Source organism: Perna viridis, chromosome 4, assembly GCF_037379345.1.
Source record: "Perna viridis isolate PV_CMFRI_1.1 ecotype Kerala chromosome 4, ASM3737934v1, whole genome shotgun sequence".
NCBI lineage: Eukaryota > Metazoa > Mollusca > Bivalvia > Mytilida > Mytilidae > Perna > Perna viridis.
Window position 1 is genome coordinate 23849613 of NC_142448.1, and position 23641 is coordinate 23873253.

At 32.4% G+C, this 23641-nt stretch overlaps 1 protein-coding gene and 1 long non-coding RNA gene across 7 annotated transcripts in view; one reads left to right on the plus strand and one right to left on the minus strand.

Moving 5' to 3' along the window:
* The window catches only part of LOC148619410 (uncharacterized), a 187050-nt gene that overhangs the window by 75419 nt on the left and 87990 nt on the right, over positions 1-23641 (minus strand). For both annotated transcript variants that reach the window (XM_088579277.1, XM_088579276.1), the window contains exons 27-38: positions 23130-23376; positions 22423-22578; positions 21559-21717; positions 19037-19204; positions 17043-17132; positions 15737-15853; positions 14328-14570; positions 9681-9822; positions 5355-5485; positions 3117-3551; positions 2187-2317; positions 1234-1427 (exon numbers count right to left, since the gene is read on the minus strand). In XM_088579277.1, coding sequence (XP_088435403.1) covers positions 1234-1427; positions 2187-2317; positions 3117-3551; positions 5355-5485; positions 9681-9822; positions 14328-14570; positions 15737-15853; positions 17043-17132; positions 19037-19204; positions 21559-21717; positions 22423-22578; positions 23130-23376 — 2213 coding nt within the window. The remainder of the gene's footprint in view (positions 1-1233; positions 1428-2186; positions 2318-3116; positions 3552-5354; positions 5486-9680; positions 9823-14327; positions 14571-15736; positions 15854-17042; positions 17133-19036; positions 19205-21558; positions 21718-22422; positions 22579-23129; positions 23377-23641) is intronic.
* LOC148619411 (uncharacterized) lies at positions 540-23631 on the plus strand. Of its 5 annotated transcripts, XR_015921592.1 has the most exons (7): positions 11834-11943; positions 12395-12479; positions 12891-13240; positions 14971-15039; positions 21090-21290; positions 22450-22536; positions 23334-23631. It is a non-coding gene; the product is annotated as an uncharacterized LOC148619411 (long non-coding RNA). The 5 variants fall into 5 exon arrangements; XR_015921590.1 differs by having other exon boundaries at positions 11831-11943; positions 21090-22536; XR_015921591.1 differs by having other exon boundaries at positions 11835-11943; positions 22450-23631.

Here is a 23641-nt window from a genome sequence, read left to right on the forward strand (position 1 = left end):
AATGCAATCTTTTGATATTTTAATTTTGCACTTGTAAATTGATTATTACTATTGATAAATACAAATAAACACTTTAAAAGTATTGATTTTTTGTAATTTGATTCTGGTGACAAACTTGTAAAAACAGTCTGATGACACTTTTAGTTTCTGACAGTTTTATTAATTAAACGACTTTTCTAGAAATAAAGAAACTAATTACAGGTCCCACAATAATATGTACATGGAAATTGTAAAGTAGAAGCCTTTAATCGGGACTGGGAACATTGTCAGTAATAATTATATAAGTTACAAGACGTCCAAATGAGGATGAGACAGTGTCCTCAGACGGTCGTTTCCAACCACTAAAATGCTTCAAGTTAACTCTGAGAAATTTCTTATTTAAAGTATGTTTCATGTACAACCTACATATATCTTTATTTTAATAATAAGTTTTGTTAAATGGTTTCCAACTTTCATTGATGCCGACCGATGTTTACTCCTGTTTAAAAAAAATTCCTTTACGAACCTTGCACATTTATAGTTTCTATTTTTAGAAATTTAAATGAACACATGGTTTAGAATGTCTCCGGTGTGTGCCTAGTTATCACATGGATTGCAATTAATTATAATTACTTAATACAGGACAGTCATGAGGTATGTATCAATGATAAATGTCTTTTTTAAGATTTTCACGTTACATTTGTCAATCTTTAATACCACGTGCTAATCGTCTCAACCGCTGTTTTATTGTACCAACGCTTTGGATTAATGCTGAACAAATCAACTAGAATCAATTTAAGCAATTGGATTAAGAATTTTCACATGTCCCCCGGACTCCCTTGTTGTGATTTTCTAAGGTCCCAAATGCATTTTGGAGGTCAGTGACTTGGAAGCTAAGGTACCAACGTCCATATCAGTAACTTCACCTGTTTTTCACCCAGGTCGGTGGTTCTCCGTACACAATTAACAACTGGAATACATGATGTCCCAGCTGGGTGGGTGTTACACTCACATTTTAACGTAAAAAAATCTGACTGGCACCGTGTTTCAACGACTAACACAGATTTAAAACTCTGACATGAGTGTTAGAGAAACACAAGTCGCTGAGTGTAGTGTACTTCAAAAACTATAAAAAAAATCCTTATTTCAAATTCAATGGATACAGGTTTACAGTGGCTACAGAAGATATCTGGTATACTTAGGCTTCTTATTTATAAAAAAAAATTGTGTATATAAAATTCAGTCAATACAAACCTGCAGAAGAATCCATCAGTCATGTTATAACATAGTCCCTGATTAAGACATGGTGATGACCTACAGAAATCCTCAGGTAACTCGCACTGTTTTCCAGTCCATCCTTGTGGACATTCACAACTGAAGTCATTCTCTGAGTCTGTACATTTACCAGAATGACGACACGGAAAACTTCTACATTCATCTATATCATCCTGTTGGAAACAAAATAATCATGTCAAAGATGACCCTGACTAATACTAGCATCCAAAGAAAGGGCAGATGATAATAGATCATAGCTGTTACCATAACTTGATGGCAATTTATATTTTTTGTCTCATTTTCTGAAGATGATCAGTTAAATCCAGAATAGTGTGATTTTTAACACAGGTACTATGAACAGATTCACAATCCGTAGGACATAATTTGCATTCAATTTGAAACTACCAGGTACTGAGAATCTATCAAGGTTAACACCTAAATAGAATGTGTTTTCTATTGAACACAGTGATATACAAAATGTACAAGACAACAATACAGTGTCAGAATTAAGCATGAATCAAAATGTCAAGTGTTATTGCAAAATAGTCAAATATGGTTATGAAATATCTTATATTAAAACATTAATAAGTTATCTTATAAAGTACAAGAGACATCTTGAACATGGCATGAATATGTAGTGATTAACCAGATCTTCACATCTCTCTACATTACTTACATACAGTACAGTTCCTGCCAGTATAACCAGGTTTACAGATACATCTGTAGTCATTGACCAGATCTTGACATCTCTCTACATTACTTACTGTACAGTTCCTGCCAGTATAACCAGGTTTACAGATACATCTGTATTCGTTCATCAGATGTTCACATCTCTCTACATTACTTACTGTAAAGTTCCTGCCAGTATAGCCAGGTTTATGGATACATCTGTAGTCATTGACCAGATCTTCACATCTCTCTACATTACTTACTGTACAGTTCCTGCCAGTATAACCAGGTTTACAGATACATCTGTAGTCATTGACCAGATCTTCACATTTCTCTACATTACTGTCAGTACAAACACCTATACAATCATAGGTATTGTTCTCACAATTCTTTCCTGAAACATGAACAAATTGTTGGTATTTAATACTTTCTTTTTTCAATCTGTAAGCTGGGTAATATGAGGCATGTTTATCCTGTAAAATGATAAAATGTTTAAGCTTGAATGGCCTTATTGACAATGACTCAAGTAATAGCAGATTTGGGATGACTTTTCTGTGGGTCAAATTGTTCCTTTTGTTCAGATACAAAACTAACTTACAGTTCGTTTTACTCATTTGGAACTATTTGTTCATTCTGTCTGCACTCACTCAATAAATCCCAGAAAGTTCCACTGATTGTAACTTCCTGTATGACTAAACTGGTTCTCAGTGCTTCTTATGTTATATCTTAAATTTGTGTTTATTATCCCTATGAGGACTAAGTCCTCTATTACTATTTTTATTGATTTATCTATTTCTCTTCTAGTCACCATCTTAGGTGGATTTTGTTTCCATCAGTATAATGTTGCATAATATATCATGCTAAGCTTACCCCTAGTCAACCATTTTCGCTACATATATATAATGCATCACCTAAAAGTTATAGTACAGAAAATAGGAAGCAGATAAGTGATGAACCTGAAAAAGGGGTCACAGAACAAGTCAACATGCAAAAGCAATATACTTAATATAAGTATTCCCTACAATATAGGTTGAGGGAAAAGTACAATTGACAGTCGGGAGAACAAACTGAAAGACAGACAAGGTAATGAGTGGGTGTATAATTACATCTATCAGAAAATCAAATTAAGCTATCTAAGGTAGTTAATGCCTCCACCAATTACCTAGATTACATATATTAATAGTACTACCTACCACCATAACCTAGTGGACAGTCACATTCATAGTCATTCAATAGATCTGTACATTGTCCTCTATGTTGACAAGGTCTACTTTTACAATCATCAATGTTATGTTGACACAGAGACCCTTCAAATCCAGGAGCACAGTCACATTTCCCATCACCTCCACAAGTACCGTTAACACACTCAACTCCTTCACATGGAGGAATCATTTCACATGTGCCATCAGCTGCTAGTCTGTGTGGTTCCTCACATTTACATGTAAACTCAAACTCATCATAGTCACCATAACATATTCCTTCAGGACATGGGTTGGATGAGCAGAAATCTGGAACATCTTTACATCTGTCTCCATGGAAACCTTGTTTACATGAACACTCATAGTCATTTACTTTATCAACACAAGTTCCATTGTATAGACAGCCTTTGGGGTTTGCAGAACATTCATCTGAAAGAAACAGCAAAGTAAGTGGCACTTGTTGTTGAGCTAGGTATACTCCCACTTGTTAAGCACTTTCAAATGAGAGAGTCCCATGAAAGACACTGCCCATAATTTTGAAAATTCAATGCGTCCTCAAATTCTGATAATAGACATATTTTGTTCATGATAATTCCCCCTGCAGTTTAAATACAACCGAGGCATTGATCACTCCTTAGATCAATCTCTGGTGTTGCTGCTGTGCGTTGACGGTAAGCCTTGTCTCATCTGTTAAATTCTGTATACACTTTTTTCATTCCGATTCAGGTAAAGGATATTGATAAACAATTAGACAAAATCACTAGGTTTGTTTTATAATCAGTATTTTTAAGGGTTCATGACAAACAAGCAAAAAGAACTGTAAGCAGAAATTAACAGATGCAATACCTCTGAAGAATTAAGAGGAAAAGCATGTTAATTTTCTCAATATTTGAAGTTACTGCTAATGTTTCGTGTATGTTTAAGACCACTCTCATAGCAAAATAGAAGGACTCACTGTGAGCAACATCTTTACATGCAGGAAAATACAAAACAGAATGGTAATTATTTTATCATTATTAACATAATCTACAGTAAGGCTTTATAAAAAAATTATCAATTTCATTATCATCTTCTCAAAAAGACTTTCTATGACTGTTTTTCAATCTGATAGTGTATGATCAAATGAGTCGAAACCGTATGTCTTAAGTAATAAGAAATTAAAAATCTAACACCGCTGATAGTGCAAATCAGAGAAATCTCAGACACCCAAGAGTAAGATTTCAAGTTCTCTATCTAAGGTCTGCCAAGTCAGTGAACATCTGGAGGTGTTTATTGATTAAGCCATTAGTAAACCAATTCAGACATATTTCATCAACTTACAAATTTTTTGCTTATATTGGCAGCTCTGCATTTATTGTACCTTTCCCTATTTTATGTGTTAGAATATGTTAGAAAATTATTGAGGGGGTGGGGGTGGGGTATCACACACATTTATTGTGATAAATGTGCATTTGTATTTATGTAGAAATGTAAGTACACATACAAAGCATAAATCTGATTTGTAACCTCCTATACCACTTGGGATATTGACATAACTTTCTCCCGTGCAGCCATAATTACAGGTACATAAGTACTATACTCTGTCATAGAAGGAGTAATCAAGGGAACCAAGGTTATAGCAGTAATCAGAAGAATGTAATCCTGGGACAAAGATCAGACATGGAAAACAGACATACACAACAAAGAACATAAAGTAACTAAAATCATACATACAAAGTAACAAAAGGAAATGAGCAACTTGGACTCAACTAAAAACTGGGAGCATGGACCATGTGCACCTGTAGGGTAAGCATCCTCTGCTTTTCTAGAAACACCTGCCGAATTGCTCATAAAAAGTCAAGTCCGGGTTAGACAGAGAGGAAAGGAGAACTATAACACGTTGAACAAATCATTTTTCATGGTGCAGATGGATACACTGTAACAATCCACGAGTTCATGATGACGATCATAAAACTTCTGTAGTGCTGTTGTGATGACTTCAATCTTGTAGCAACATAACCCTGTTCGAGAAGCCTATTTGTTAGAATTCTAGCGAGATACAAAAAGTCTGTGTAATTTCTGCAAGCTCTGGCATAACGTACAAGTTGTGATATGAACACTCCATACACAGGTGCTGAAGGGATGTTGCCACAGAAAATCAGACTTACTAATATTGACATCACAATCCTTTCCTGTATAGTGATGATTACAGGTACATTGGTACCAAACCCTGTCACAAGAAATATAACTTACTAATATTGAAATCACAATCCTTTCCTGTGTAGCCTGGCTCACAAATACATTGATATCTTACACTACCATAGGATACACATGTACCATTGTCACATGGATCTGGGTTACAAAGATCTGTGTCTTTTTCACATCTGGAAGTAAAAGAAAATAATAAAAAGTAGAAAAATTGTGAACAATGCTCACTATATTGATACCCCTACTCCTCCATTTGATAACATGCACATTTCAACCTTCATATTGATTTGGATCTAAATCAAAAATAGGAGGTGCACAACCCGAACAACATCAACATGTAATTAAGATTCTGTTAAAGTTTCATTCAATTCCATTTAGTGGCGTAGGAGAAGTAACGGACAAGAGATGGGTTCCCCTGATCCAAATATTCACCGATGACAAAGTCCATTTTTTTTGCTATGTGCAACCCCAAATCGAGTGGGATCAAAGTCTAAAATAAGTGGTGCATAATAGGAACATGTAATAAAAAGTCTGTGAATGTTTCATCCAATTCCATTCTGTGGTGTAGAGGAGTATAAATAGATAAGAGATGGGTCCCCCCTGTGTGATGGAAGAAAGGAAGTATGGATGAAGGGATGAAAGGAAAGAAGGAAGGACAGACCCCCAAATTACTATACACCCCCACTGTGCAAGTGTGGATATAATCAAATGTTTCACTAGGAGCAGCCTACTATGACTGAAGTGGTCAAACTCTACTCATTTATGGTAGGTATGGAAACAATGTTCAAGCCAAAACAGCTCTGACTATGGAATCTAATTTAATGTTAGACACTGTAACTGAGAATGGAAGTGGACTAAGACAAAAAAAAATGAAATTGGACATTTAACCTACTTTCCAGATTAGTATGCTCAGTTTGTATAACCTAAAGATAAAATATCTTAAATATTATTTTTTAGTGCATTTTCAGATAACTTTTATTGGTCATATACTGGAAAATGTCTTAAAACCCATACAGCCATGTAAGATAATCTACTTGCATGTGCAATTGTATATTAATGGCTTTTTTCATAATGAAGTAGGAAGTAGAGAATTTATAAAACAGCCTGATTTGCATACCTGTTCATCAATAAATAACTCCTGTAAAAATGTATAACTTTGAACCTTAACAATATTGATGGCATCATCAATCATGACCACTTTTAACATATAACCTAAAAGCCAAATAAATTATCGCTTACAGTCCCTGAACCAATCTGCACAACTATTTGAAGGATCAACGACCAATGATTGAATGATTGCTGATGGATCAAAAACTAATGACCAGTGACTGATCTGATTGCAGTTATGTTAAGTAAAATGACAGATGATCAGTTCAAGTAAATTTCAAAATTTTGACAAAACAAAGCAAATAACATCCCGTATTACATTTAGTTTCAGCTTAAACAAAAATTTATTAATATGTTAATTTTGTTTTTCATCAAAGAAAGGAAATTTAATAAACATGTAAATCAATTAATGTCTGAATTTATATAAAAAATATAAACTTATCATAGGTCACATGATGTAAAAAGGACGTGATCACTTCTTTAAGAGATTGGTTTGACAAATCAATGACTGATCAGTAATCGATCACAATTATAGTTGCATAGATCTGTTCAGGTACTGTACAGTATTAACTCAGATCACCACATTTTTTTTGTTGCTAAAAATTTCCATGGATAATGAAAACTGCACTAATTAGCATTTTTTTTAAATGTGCTGATTTTCTTCTACATTTTCTAATAATATTCTTTATTTTTTGTGATTGATGTAAAATAAGAAATAGGTTTTTAGTTTTCCAAATGTTATGGTTTTTCAGATTATGAATTACGACAAAAGAAATATTATGATTATTTCGGTCTTCATTGTTTTGATGATTTACGTAGGTTTTTTCAAGGTAACTCCAAGATTTTACTTTAGAAGAAAACCATCATCAATTTAATAGTTTTTCAAGTTGTACAGAGATTTCTTTTATATCTGAAATTAATTCATTTTTATTCATGGAATACATGTACCAATACCTGACTAAATCAGAAAGTCAGAATAAGAATGTTAAATTTCAGTATCTTTCTACAACTGTCATTGAAGTAGAAGCCATATAAAGTGGTTAACATCCTAATGCTTTACAAGTGTTAAACGTATGATAGAGTGATGGTAAGTAGTGGTAGAGTGATCATGGTAACTAAGATTCTAGGAAAAATCAAAAGGATGTAATCCAGGGACAAAGACCAGACATAAAAAACAGACACAAAAAAGAACATAGAGTAACTAAAATAATACTTACAAAGTAACAACTGGGACTCCACTAAAAATTGGGAGCATGGACCAGATGCATTGGTAGGGTAAGCGTTTTTCTAGAAACACCCGCCGTGTTGTTCATAAATAGTCAAGTCTAGGGTAGACGAAAGAGGAAAGGAAAACTATAACATGTTGAACAAATCAGTTTTCAAGGCAATTTAATTAAATTCAAGTTTATACAATAATAAGCTATGCACGTGATTATTGATTTCTTAACATATTGTCATGCTGTAATCTGTGACGTAGAGGTAGATAATTGGTGGTTATTTTCAGTTCGCTTGGGTAGAAGTTCAATCATATTTGCAAGAGAGGTTAAATTTATATGTTTTGTAATTGAAACTATTGTGAATCGTGGCTTCAATCATACATTTTTGTTGGTTTTAGAAGGTTTAAATATATTTCTTTCATTTGGCCTGGCATAATTTCAAGAAACTATTTTCCCCCAATATATTTTTATGTAGGGGTACTTTCTGAAAGTTTCATTTTTGAAAAGTCTTGTTCAGGTATAATGTAGGTAGAACAAAAAGTAGATAATTGTATTTTGTATTAGTTGTTTAGTTTTTAGTAAATGTAGACAAGGGTATGTGTGACAACTGGATGCCTCAACCCCAGTTTTCACATAATTTTCTCGTTCATGTATATCAGATCTAACATAACTCACAACTGGATGCGTTCGACCACAGTTATGAGGGAGAATACAACTGGATGTTTCGACCCCAGTTTTTTCCTCATGTTTATTAAAGTTATACTGTGCAAATCCTAAGCCAGAAGCTTTGACCCTGGTTTTCCTTATATTACTAGGTATTTGGTTAATAAAAATAGGGTTTGCTTAAACATGTAAAAAATTAGGATTGTCAAGACTTAGTATGGGTAGCCCCCCCCCCCCCCCCCAAGAAGCCAAACTTTTAATATAAACAGGTTTTGATGTTATATTTTATATATGTACAAGTACATGCATGTTGTTTTTAAGAAGACTAATGTATTATAATTTTAGATAAGATTGTAATTTTGTTAACATAGAGACTTATAGTTAGTGTGTTTATTCTTGTTCTTTATTCTGTTTATGTGTTCATTAAAATTATCGCATATTGATAGTAGTTTCATTTGTAAGGTACTCAACAACGACACTACACCTCGACACAAGTCAGTCATAACAAGAGTTGTATAAAAGGCAATTTAATTTATTAAATTCAGTTTATACAATAATAAATGATTATTTTTAGTTCGCTTCGGTAGAAGTTCAAGTGTATTTGCAAGAGAGGTTAAATTTATATGTTTTGAAATTAAAACTATTGTGAATCGTCCCCCTATTTCAAATCATATACAGTTTTTCTGTACTCATAGTTTACATTGTGCCTTGATCTTTCATTCGCAAGAAACTTTTTATTAATTGTTGGAGAAGTGATTATTTGGATGCTTTCAAGTCCTGACTTTTAATTATACTTTTGATTTGGGAAATACATGTATGTGAATAAAAAACTCTTACAAAAATTGTACTATGTTTCAGTAGTAGTTTTATAAAACATTTTACAGAAATTGAGAACAAAATCATCAATTCTTTAAAAAAATTTAAAAGACCAACAAACCATGAATTCAGGTACAAATCAAAACTTCATTTTCCTCTATCCACGACAATTAATACCCACAGAAATAAATGAAATCACAGCAAGTTGTTGCACACACAAGCAAATCTGACAAGATGTCATATATAAATATATGAATGCAATAAGAAGGTGCTAGCAGTACAGGACCATCTAAGATTGGATAATTAACAAAAAAAATCATTCCTTGTAAAGTCATTCCTTCCATCATATATTTCAGTAATTAATTTCATGAAAAAGAAGCCAAATATAGTCAGCATTAGGTTTAATCATACAAAGTTCTGACAGGTATACTTTTCATGTGAGAAGCAAATTCTTCATAATTTAGAGCCAAAATTGCATCCAAAATATCTAGATTTAGCAAAAGATGCTGTCTGATTCTAGAAATAAATGTGGTCCATAACAGATTTCCTGTATCATATTTCATCTTACTTGTTTCCAGTGAATTCTCCAGTGAGAGGACAGAGACACCTAGCTTCATCACCCAACAGATCTTGACACATTCCATGTTCTGAACAGGTGTCATTCTTACAGGAGTTAACCAAGTCATCTTCACATCGATGATTGCCAAATACTACAGAAAAAAGTGTGGTAATAACAATGCAACAAAAAATGTCTTCTACTGCTGCTGAATAAATGAATCAAATGGTAAAAGAAGCTAATAAAAAACTTACTTTGAAGATAAATTTAAATTACTTTCTATCATAGAAAAAAAACTATATCCACCATTCTGGTCAATTTATAATTTTTTCAGTGCAAATGGACTATTCACTGGCCAATAACTGATAAAAGGCACAATTATCTTTGAACAAGTAGGAACTGCTCCCCCTGTCCCTTCCGAAGCACCCAGGTTTTATCTGTGTGCTTGTTATGTGTGTACTACTGGTATTTTTAGTCCATTTTGATGAGTGACTAGTTTTTATATCTTGTACTTTTGGTATTCAAGCCTTACTCTTATTTGAATTTTTTATATCTCTACTTCTTTCTTACATATTACAGACCATTTCTTTAATGCAATAGGAATCAAACAATATGGTAATTAAAAGGAACAAGGAAGGCCTTTTTCAATGAAAATATGCTGAAAAACATCTTTTTATTGCAGATTCTAAATTATTCAGTTCTTTCAATAACTGGAAGCAATGATCGTTACTCCAAAAAATTGCAGCAACTTAAATGGATCTATAATTTTTTAGATCAAGTATTATCAATCCTTATGACAATTCAAAAATAAAAGGTTTTCAAAAAGAAGACTCAAGTAAACTAGACTCTATAGAGAACCTGGCCAAAAAAATCTTTTTTGGCCTATCAAAGGCAACAATTCAAATAAAGAGATACTCATAATTCAACCTATCATACTTTTGTCATAAGAATCAGCTCATTAAATTGCAAGTAGTTTTTTTTACCTATTATGATTTTCAAGCCTTAAACCACAATTGAAAATTGTTTATCTATTTTAGTTTTTAACTCTACCCAATAAGCCAAAAATATAAAATTGGCATATTTGGTCTTTCAAGGACCAGACCTCAAACAATTAGTCATCATACAACTTAAAATGAAGTAAAATAGGTCTGTCACTTGAAAAAAAGTCATTTTTGGCAATTTTTTGCTAGCTGTGGGGTTCAACAGGAGCAAGACAGGAACCAAAGCACATTAATCCCACAGTTTGTACCCTGTGAAGACCAATGAAGACAAATAAAGTTTGTTACAGTCACAAGTGGGAAGGGTCACTCATGTGAAAAAAATGAAGATTTTTTTCCCAATTTTAGGCCTCAGTTTGGCCTACATCCTATACAGAGACATATATAGAAATTAGTGAATTAAACCCTATGGTAAAATAATATCAACAATGGAAATATCTTATGCTGTATAACAAACACACTCTCTACAGTAGATACCCCAACGATGCAAAGTGATGACAATAGCTCTAGTGGACCTTTGGGCCAGATGGTCTTATTACAAAGAGGACAACAATGTAAAGTGATGACAGTAGCTCTAGTGGACCTTTGGGCCAGATGGTCTTATTACAAAGAGGACAACGATGTAAAGTGATGACAGTAGCTCTAGCGGACCTTTGGGCCAGATGGTCTTATTACAAAGAGGACAACAATGCAAAGTGATGACAGTAGCTCTAGTGGACCTTTGGGCCAGATGGTCTTATTACAAAGAGGACAACGATATAAAGTGATGACAGTAGCTCTAGTGGACCTTTGGGCCAGATGGTCTTATTAGATACAAATGTACTATGTGGCAGAGTCAAGTTTTGTACAAATTTTTATTAATTGTCATGTTAATTATAGTTTAGTATTTCATTAATTTTATTCTTAATTAAATTTATGAAATTATGTTTTCAGCTGATTGAATCTACCTGATTACAGTTAATTTATAGTATTCATGTTTTCAGCTGATAGTATTCTCCTGATAGCAGTTAGTCTTAATTTAGTAATTCTTATCTTGTAATAATTATTTTCAGAGTAGTAATTCATAACAGTACTTTTGGTTATTTATTTCTATTGGTCAGTTTTGGTGATAGGAATTGTGGGACAGTCATGTGTCATATTTTAGGCGGGAATCCTTTGTCTTTGTATTGGTCACTTGACTTTATATGTTTTGACTGATGGAAGCCATTATTTTGTTTGTCTAACTTGAACTCATATTTTGGACTTCTTATTATGGATAGTTTCCTATTCTTTTGAAGGTTAGTCTTATTACTTCAATCCTTTATTAACATATCTATGAAACCTTATTTTAACTGGTTTGAGTTGTGAGATTGAGAGTTATGAATGACATAAGTGTGAATGGCTGATTGATTGTATGAAAAATGTGTGTAAGTGTGTGTGACTTGATATAAACTTTTAAACTTATATATTAAACTGCATAAAGTAACTAATACAGATAAATCAATTAAATCTGGTATATAAATTATTTGATTGTTGTAAATAATTTATAAATAATGGTTAAAATGATAATTTTGACATAAAAACCATTAACTAGGATTTTATCATATTGAATGAGTGTTTGATTATGATTTTAATACTTAAATAAGCATATAAACTCAATATGTAAATAACTGGATAAATAGACAAGGGGGATAATATTTTTGTCCATTTTTGATTAGATTTTCAGTAGCTTAATATTTATATCTTCAGGTGGATACAGTGTACGTTATTATTACTGTGTACTATGTAGCAGATTATCTTGGGTTGTAAACCTAACCTTTGCAAAACCTGCAAGGTATGTTTTGTTGTACTTATGTGTGCTTTTGCTTTGCTTATGTATTGTTTATTAACATAGTGTAATGTTGCTTTAACATTTGCTTTTGCTGAACTAATATGTTATTTTATATTTTTACTACAAAACATTTAAAACAAGATCGAATACAGCAAATACATTATTTACTGTGATGTGCAGATGCATTCTTTAAGATGTGCATTTAACTATGTAAAACAAGTATAGATTACAATCAGAATGCATGATACTCATTTTGAACAGATCCGATATTACCGTATACATTTTTAATATATTCATATTTGGTAATTATGGGAATATTGTACTTTTCCTGTATCATATATAATTACTAGATTTATAAGGTATTTTATAGTAATTGTTGAATAGATAGTTAGAATATCTTTATTGTTATTTCAGGGTTTTATAGCCATAATTTCTTTGAATGAATAAAGAACCAATTAGAACCTGAGATAGTGTTTATTGTTTTCTAAAGACCATAAAATACAGCATTGTCACAATGGCGCCCAACGTGAATTCATCAGAAGTATTGGTTTAGTGTACTGTGTAGCGACAACTTTGTTTACATTGCGCAATCACCTGTTTAACCTGTGTGTACACCTGTGATACGTCAGACTACTACTTTACTACGTCACGATGTCTAGCTAGCTATAAACATTCAACATGTGATCACGACGACCTGAATATTGACTTCCAGAAATTCGTTTTTGTCAACAAACAGAAGCAGACAGATTTGTTCATCGATTATGGTCAGTAATTGAATGTTATTTGTTTGTGTATGTTTATGTTTTGTAAATGGCATTTGTCTTGTGTGTTTACAAAGTAACTGTCATATTTATTTCATAAATATTTGTGTTTAAAATACCGAAAACGAACTTTGTCATTTTCACACAGAAACATGCAGTTTTTGGTCATAGTTTAACACTGTTGTAAATTTACGTTTAGAAACTGCATACGAATTATTTTGATAACTTATCTGACTGTGTATTATCGAACATAGTGATTATTTTTGAGACAATTTTACATGGGTATTATGAATTTGTACTTAGACATATTCACTTGTGTGTTTGCATAGGGTCACAGCCCTACCCCCCCCCCCCAACACACAGACACACCCATTACCATAAAATACAGCATTGTCACAACTAGCTTAACAATAAAATATAAATGTCTCAATACATTGCTATATTCAAGTTAGAACAATGTTTCACAGATCCATGTTAAAAACTCAATTCATTAATCAACCACTTGAATACATTTTTACCATTACTAAATTTAATATATTTCTATCATTTATCACAGACTATCAGTTCCTCCTCGCTGTCCATTCAATTTTCTTGACGATAAAAAGAATATAGAAATAAAAAAAAGGTTTTTTTCTACAGATGCTATCAAAATAATAATGTAATTTGTAAAAAAAAAAATCATTACTTACACCCTGATACAGTTTGTGTTACAGATTTTATTAACTTAGGTCATTGTGTTATTACCCTTCATTTACTGCATTGTTTTATAGAATATGTGAAATCAGTCTTAGCCTGCACTGTTGTTTGTTGATTGGAAACAAAACAGTTTTTTTTAAGTCTCTCAACAGCAACTTGAAAACCATTAGAGATAGAAAAAATGTCCTTATAAGAGTTATAGCCCTAGAAAGCAAATCCAGTCAAATATCAAACACTCCAACTCAAAGGGACTACCCAAATGCTTTTGAGTTGTCAAGAGTTCAGAGATTTCTGGAAATAAGTTCATAATGGGCAATTCAGGTCCTCTAAGGTCTCTATTTGTGGTAGATAAATAAATCAGTCCTAAAAACCATAAAAAGTCTACTTTACTTACACTTCGTATCACTGCATTGTTTCAAAGAGTATATTGATGATGTCTTAGCTGTTGTTGTGGTGGGCTTATTGAAGACAAAACAGTATCCTTCAGTGTAGTGGACAGACATACAGTTGAGACTGTTAAGACAAAACTGTTCACATGCCTCTAAATTTGGTTGTGATCGTGTCTGTTTATCATCTCTTTCCCAATCAGCATCCTTTCCAACTCTGTTAGCCTCACTTACCATTTTGCAAGAAGTATCTAAAATAATGAACTTTTAAAAGTGAATTTTTAAAAGTTCTACAATAAATACTGATTGTTTCCCTTTGAAGGCCTAGAGACATTTCGGTGTCATTTATATTGTATAATTACGTTTCCATTCTCTTTTGAGTTCTGACCAAGAGAATATTATATTATCTATAATAATTAGTCGATATAACCATAACTATGTACTTTAACGCTATTCAAATTTTATAGCTGCTGTAAGAATGTTGATCATTTATCTTTTTTTAAGAAATGTGGACAGACTGACAGACGGGGTGATATCTATATGCTCCCAAACTCTATTTGTATCTCTGATCATTATTGTGTCTGCAAAAGCTATGACAATCAGACATCAACAAAACTTGGTTAATTTCTTTTTACCATATGATCATTATAGATTAAAGTACATTTATAACTGCTACAAGTAGAGGCATGATTTTAAGGGCAGCAACTATTGTGGGAGGAGGTAAGTAGTATTTTTCTTTCACTTAATGTATTTAAAGTATAATTAAGACGAAACTGAGAATTAGAGAACTAGAGAAAACAAGACATTGCCCCTAATGGGACTAATATCCCTGCAACCTGTGGAGTATGTACATTTGGGGACCAGTGTCGATGCACGATTCATATAGGACACAAATTTTTGAGGGACAAGCTAAGCATTTTTGACACACAATTTTGCTATCATTTGTAAAACACCCAACTCCAAAACCAAAATCTGAACTACCTTTTTTTCTTGACAAAAACATAACTGAATATGACTGCAAATTTACTTTACTGTAAAATTAAATTCCTGGCAATATGCACACCTCTATATGGTAATCTAGCACTTCATGGAGTATCATATTACAATCCTGCAAGTCACTGAGCAGAAGTTACAAAAAACGCATTTGACCAAAACTTTCTAAAAAAATGTTTTAATTCAACAGCTGTCGTTTCTACATTTTTTAAATGGCTTGGACAAATGGACAGACAGATGGATGGACACAGTGAAACTTATATACCCCTAAAACCGCAAATGTCATTCAGAAGAAAAAAAAACAGGAGGTGCACAATGGCACCATATGCATGTTGCATCAGTTTCATTGAATTATACTGTGGCAATTCTTAAAGCTATACAAAGGAACTAATCCCATTACAACAGAACATTAAGGTTTACCTACCTACTGGACAAGAACAGTTATATGTATTGTATCCTGTCTTTGCACAGATTCCACCATTCCAACAAGGGGAGGAAAAACAGGGATTCAGTTCTTCATCACAAACCTCTCCAAAATAACCTATGAAAAGTGATTGCAAATTAGTAAAATAATTTTGCTGGGCATAGCTTGATATGATTGCAGATGTTGATTCCTGGGAAGAATGGACACAACAATTGACTGAGAACACCTTAGAATTTAGATAGCAATTAAATGTTTGATATAAAATATAATGGCATAAATTCAGACTCAGAAGGAAAGCATTAAACCTTAAAATCTGCAATGTGACACCAGTAACATACTATCATACAACCGCAAATTTATCGTGATCACATACTAAAGTGAATCACTCATCTGAAAAAAAAATCTGATGGCCATACTATTTGAAACAAGGTATTATTTGAATTTGGAATTAATTTGGATTTTAGAAAAAAAGTGAAAAATAATTTATAAAACTTACCCTGATAAGGAGGTTAGTAAGTTTGTTTGACTTTTGTTATCCTACTAACCCTACCCCTTACCCATGCCGGCATGACTAATCCCCTTAGTAAGGGTTAGTTTTACAAAATTTATTTTTGGTCATTTTCTTAATTCCAAAATCAAACATCATTTCATATATTCCATTCTCCATTATGTTTCAGTCCTCCTACAACAAGTTCTCCATTGAAGATTTTAGTAAAGCTATGTAAGGCTCAATACGCCAAAGAAGGAGAGTTGTTTTCATTCTCTTTCCCACAGAGGTTAATAAATATAAAACTTTATTAATATAACTTATCTGGTTTGAGTGCTATGTTTTACAAACAGATATATTGTGGGCTGATTCCTATAACTGACAAAACTATGGCATTGGCAAAATTTGAAGTTATTCTGCTTAGTGGTTTCATAGTACCTTAGCAAGTTTACTGCAACAGTAATGATGACAACACATGCCAAGTAATTACAATAGCTAACACGAAATTAAACATATTTGTTGTGTTAAACAGGTATTGGGCAGTAACCAAAACTGATAACTTATTGAGCAGAAGCTGTAAACCAAAGCAGAGTCTAGAACAATATGAAAGGGGGCATATTTTCTGTATTGTACACATTACCTTCATGTTTAAAAAATGTCCTGAAAACATTTGTGAGCATTATTTAAAGATGAGATCTTTCCATTATGACTTTCTCTTGGACATGAGCATACAAAGTTAGTAACTATTGTAATTACAAAATGAAACTTCTGAGTGGAAGGAAGAATGATGTGTCATTAATCTGGGCTTGTTACATTTACCTGGTTCACATTTGCAAACTGTTCCATGTCCATCATAGATACACTGACCATGTCCATTACAAGAAGTATTATTACAATAATCCAATGTACCTTAAAATATATATATAATCCTAATACATACAGTAAAAACTTCAATACCTTCAACAACCTGGCATCCCCTTTTTTATCAGAGAATTTGTCTTTTTCAAGTGTAAAATGGACAAAAAAATGGCAAATAATGTCAGCACTCCCCCTTTTTTCTGAGGAACCTCAACTGGCACCCCTCCTTTTCATACTGTCTGGATCCAGCCTTGTCATTTACCAACAAAATAATCATGCAAACTGTTAAGGATATTTTTTCATGTTAAAGTCCCATTTGATATATAAATACAACTAAAGTTTGTTTTGTTTGCAAAAATATATGTCTCCCCCCAAGGTAATTTATGAAAATTTTGGGCAAATTTCTAAGTTCAAAGGGACATAACACTTACAAAAATTAGGGGATAAAAATTTCCTAGTACATTGTAATATGCACAACTAAATATGATGTTATTGCTACATATTAAGTTTCGTATAATTCGGTTTCAGAGGAGTTGTGCTGACTAACTTAGTGACATACACACGGAAAAACGATCAAGCCAAAGTGGGAGGAGACATAACTAAATAATCTTTGTCCTTTGGCCTCTTTTTGACCATTAATTCCTAAATGATTCAAGCCAGAACCCAAAAAATCAATCCAAGCCATCATCTCATGACCAGAAAGATTGACCAATTAAAGAGACCTTGTTTTAATTTGTACTTGACCTATTCACTGAACTAGGTATTTAATGTGGTACTTTAAAGAGGCAACAGCCTGAGGTAGGCATGTTATCCCAATGTGACACTTTATCTCCTGATTGTCGAGTGTTTGGCAGAGAAGCAGTGACTACCGATTCTAGTCTTTAATATGGCTAGGCTTGAGATTGAACTGAAGTCCACTAAATTGATTTCAAGATTTATAATTAAGACTACGAAGTTGTTATTTTTGCCTTTAAATTGCAATAAAAATGTGTTGCCCTACCACTGCTATCTGATGGAGACTTCTGATGAGCTCTTCAAGTAGAATAAGGAGGGTCATTGTTAACCTATATCTCCTGCAGTTTTTCTTATATACCTTAAAAAATGGTTTTAGCCTATGTTCAATAAATAGACATGGCAGAAATGTTTGTTGCAAGATCAGCATAATTGACACAATTTAAAGAAATAAAAGAAACCCTTACAATAATGATGACCGAATAAGATCATAATCCATAGAGTGGTATCAGATGGGTTATTTATTTAAAAAAGCTAACAACAACAAGAAGACAATAGATGAAAAATGATGACATCTGCTCACATGGTACTCCACTCCAGCTCAAACAGCTGCATATTTACAAATCAATCTAAACTATAATTGTTTCAAAATTCATCATATTATGTTGGATAATTATAAAGGAGTTATACGCTTACAAGCTCTCAATCATTTGGATTACAATTAATATTATACTTCGTATTAAATTCTAGAATTTTGATTGGATAAAAGGATAAGTGGTATACCAGTATACCACCCTTCCTTCGAGTATACCACCCGCTCCAACCGGAAATGTATCTTGTACTTACCGTTGCGCAGTCCAGTATTACTGTACATTTTCTAATTTCCACCAAAAACAAAACCACCAGACGACATTTTTTAAAAATGGTTTTGCAGAGGAAAAAAAAAACACTTCACAATGAGAAATATTACGTCAATGGATCTTTCGATATTTGTTTATCAATAGAAGGGTAGTATACTGGTTAAAAAGATATTCAGTATAATATTAACACATACTGCCTGCAGTTGAGGGTGGTATACTGGATCACCACACTCAGGAAAGAATATCTTCCTTCGTGTGGTAATCCAGTATGCCACCCTCCATTGCAGGCAGTATGTGTATACTACCATTCAAATCATAAGTGGCTTCTGATATAACTTAGGAATATTCAAGTATGAATCTTACCCAAATCAATACAGTCACTTAGATTTTTTGATCCAGTGGTCTGTGTTATTTGATCAGCTCGACATTCTTTACACATGTCCTGTCCTATCACATCCTGGTAAAAATGAACTGGACACAGCTTACATGGGACATATCCTGTCACTGAGTATTGTCCTGTCTCACATGGCACTGTAAAACACAACACCAACAATACTTTTCTTTCTTAGAATGAAAACTTACATGATTTGTCTTGTATATGGTCTTAAATTTTACCAACAAGACTATTGCTTCCAGTAATAGGCAAGTTATTCAGTTACTTAGAACTTTATCTCAGTCTGAGTTTTTGCTAGAAAAATCCATTGTTCTTTATTATTTAAAAAAAAAAAACCTTGAAAAACAATGATCAAAGCTCACTGGAGATTACCTCTCACTCCCCTACTCTTGTCAGAATATGCTGTCAAAACATGGACAAAGTCATCAAAGTATAATTTTTTAATGAAAGGGACTAAAAGTTGAAAAACACTTTTTAGAACTTTCTATATGAATAACATGATTATTTAAAAGAACAATTTAATATTTTTTAAAATCTTTTACGGTAAATAGTTTTGAATATTTGTTCTACATATTATCGGTCATAAGGCCTTTACCATCCCCCTTTAATGTGATGAAAAAAAAAATACACTTAAACAACAAACACACTATACAATTCATTAAAGAATATATCCAATTCTCCTCATGGAATACCTCAACATACAAAATAAAATATCCACTTACAGAATGCTTGCAGCTTAAGTTATTGAAAGCAAGCTCAAAACATATCAAAGAATGGCAATAACATCAAGAAGGAAGTACAGACGGGAAAACATACACTCTCACACAGTTTGCAAGCTGGTGGTTTAATAATGATCCAAATTTTATGTTACACTTATGTATCTGAAAATAAGATTTTAAGAACATTTTGTACTTTAATGAAACCTTGTGCAGGACATAAAATGCCCCAAATAAATGAGGCTCTAAAGAGTTGGAATCATTCACCTTAAAAATAAAACATATTCTTGCAATATGGAATAATATTACTGCTATCAAAGAGATATGAATCTCCTCTCAGTGATGGAGGTTGTTATTCAAAAGTTGATAGTGACATTGTTATTAATTTCATATATTATGGACAATTTATAATATCCATACAACCATTTTTAAAACACCATCAAAAAGGACAAATTCCTATGGTATAGTGTATTGTTTCCATATATAGAACTGTGACAAAGTGATGTTTCAATAACCTAAAATTTCAAAGTCAAATCAATAGACAATGACAGTGGGGGATATTGAAATGTAAAGTAGTGATGCAAATGCAAGTGCATACCAAATACATTTGACCAATTACAAGTGATTCATGTTAAACTGATCTTATCAGAAAATGCAACCTCAAAATCTGACCAATAAATTTCAAAGTCAATAGTTTGTGACTGCAGGGGCATATGCATAAAACAGATACAAAACTGTGATATTGTGATGCTAATCCAACTGCATACCAAATATGACCGACGGAACATAAGTGGTTCATATTTAACTGACCTGATCAGAAAATACTTGAAATTAGAAATTTCAAAGTCAACAAACCATGACTGCAGTGACATAAACATTGAATGTAAGCAAAATTCTGATACTAATGCAACTGCATACCAAATATGATTGACCAAGCATATGTGGTTTTTATCAAATTGACCTGATCAGAAAACTAAACATTAAATTTTTATATGGATTCCAACACTGAAGCTGGAAAATTAATATTTTAGTCTTGCCTTCCAAATATGGATATTCTCCACAGGCAAGACATAATTTTTCATTTACACTAGCAAATTTTAACATCACTGGACATTCATCAAGATATTTGTATTATATATGTCATGTGTAGATTAGCACACACACTAATTATTGTGTGTAGTCAACTTAAATTGGAATATACTGATGTGCCTTGAACTCGTGTTTAATGCCTTCATATTGTTGGATAAAACTTAATCATAAGGATCATTTAATAAACTTGTAAAAATGTCATTTTTTGCTTTTAAAGGAAAACAACTTAAATAAGGAGCCTTTAAACAACTTCAAGCTTCCAGAAGAAAAAGAGCTGCGTTTATTTTTTTCTGTCTCTTGAGTGTTTTGAGATAAACCTTGAATAAGAAGACGTGGTAGATGTCAATCAACACATATAATAATGCTGACAAACAAATTAAGTTAAAATCCACTGGAGTGCTTTTAAAGATGTTGACAGGTACATAGTGATGACATAAGCTCACCTGGACCTTTGGAAGAAATGGGGCAAAAACTCATGTCAATTAATTCAACCTTGATATCATTGTAAAATAGAAACAAAGATGTATATTTTTTTAGTTGTGAAAATGTATTAGTTACCCAGCAACGTCCCTTATAGTTGAGCATCTAGTCAATTTCATTATATATGAGTATCAGAAAATTCTGAAAATCCATTTAGGAAAAACTTCCCCAACATGGTAGGGACTATAGCACAAAACTGTACTTACATTTACATCCAGATTTATCAGAAACACTATCAAAACCAAGAGTTTGACCATCATCAGGACATGACTCACAATGAGTTGAATTGACCCAATAAGTATTCTCAGGACATGGTCTGCAGTTGGGAAGACCATCATCAGATATAAAACCAGCAGGGCATAAAGCTGAAATCAATATTTAAATATATCAAACTGGCAATATCTTATAACAGTACTTTGTTTTTCTCTTGTTGACCAAAATATATCATGTTACTGTACAAAATGAACTTTGTTGTACACTACCAGAAAGTTTCCTTTTTTTATTGTGCACAGCAATCTATTTTATGTTTGAAATTGTGCTAAAAAAAAACTTATTAAAAACAAGTTACCCAGTATATTTAAGGCATTTCAATATAGAAAGAAATGGTTTGTCAATTTTTAAAGTCTATAAGAATGATTTTCGTAGCATAAAAATTAAAATATAATTGAATTACCAGTGTTCTAGTCATAGCTAACTTTTAATCTTTCAAACCAGTTCACATCTTCATGTACAAAACACTTACAAACAAAATGTATTAAGTATATAAGCAGTGATTGTAAATTTGATATTTACATTCTTTAATTATTTTTTATTGGATTGGTTGATTCCTATCAAGCACAGCAAATTATTTTGTATAACTTGGTGATGGCATATATGTCTACAATTCCCAGTTCAAATTATCCCTTAACAAATGTTTTGAATAAGAATCAATTATGAATATTTGTAGTTGAATTAAAATTAAATTATAAGAATTGATTCTAATTTTTACACAGGTCAATGGTACATAAAATTAACTGGTTTTTGTTGCAAAGCAAGTTATTTTGTATAAAATAAGAATATTCTTTCAGTACCTAAACAGCTTGTTTTATCCTCTGAAGGTACATGAGTCCGATTGTGACATGTTTTACAAGATGGTTGTCCATTGAGGTCTTGGAACTTGCCCTCTGGACAGTCCACACATACAGGTACATCTCCTCCAGATGAAAATGTACCCGGTTGACATTTTACTGAAATCAATCAAGTATTTATTGTGTTAATGTGATAATATAAGACCATAAATTTATATTTTATTTATGATTTGGCCACCAGAACTACAAGCAGATACATTTCCACTGTATGAAACTGCATCTGGAGGACATTTTACTCAAATTGGAAAAATTACAAATTAAGCACAGAATTATAATAATTTCACAAATATCTATGAAATATTCTTGCACTTATTAAACAAATGGCTCCACCCAAATGGTCAACCAATGGTATCCAGTAAACTGGAAGCAAATATGTAATTCAAGATGACATACCCCCATCTCAGACAGGGTACAATTTACATGAAAATTTTCTCTTTTTTTAGCTCACAAAAATCTGCCCAGCTATTTTCGAGGAGTTGCTTCCACAAATGTGACCAAATAGACAAACACATAAACAATAAAAGTTTGTTACTGCTTTTTTTTTAATGATTTATGTTAACAGACCCATTAAATAAGACAATGGCATTAATTGTTTTAGTTTAGTCATGACTGTATGCATGAGTATTTGACTAAATTCATTGTGTACATACTGCATTTTTCTTCAATGTCCGTCACTTTCTGAATTCCAGCAGCACAAATGTTTCCTTTGCGTATCATTTTGTTATCAGGGCTATCTTTTCTATCTACCATTGTTGAACCACTTTCACAAGTAACACTGTCATTGAAATTCAGGAAGGTAAGTTTTGTAACAAAAAGTTCGAGATTACTTCCACAAGTATCCTTATTTTTTTCAGGCACAGCTGTATCCAAAAATTTCACAGTAAAGACAGTCAACATCTACAAATGATAAAATAAAAAACTCAAATGTTGTTAATGTAAAAGTCTTCAGAGATTTATATATTCAAGAATTCAGAGCATAACAGTAACTAAGAAATAAAAGAGTTGTACTTTGAATTCTAAGGTTTGCCCAGGTTTGATCATCATGTTATGTGTGTTATCTACAATACAAAATATTTTCAATGTACATTTGTAAGCCCATACTTGAAAATAGATTTATGCAATATTAAAATTAAATTAGAAAAAAAAATAAAATACCTATTCT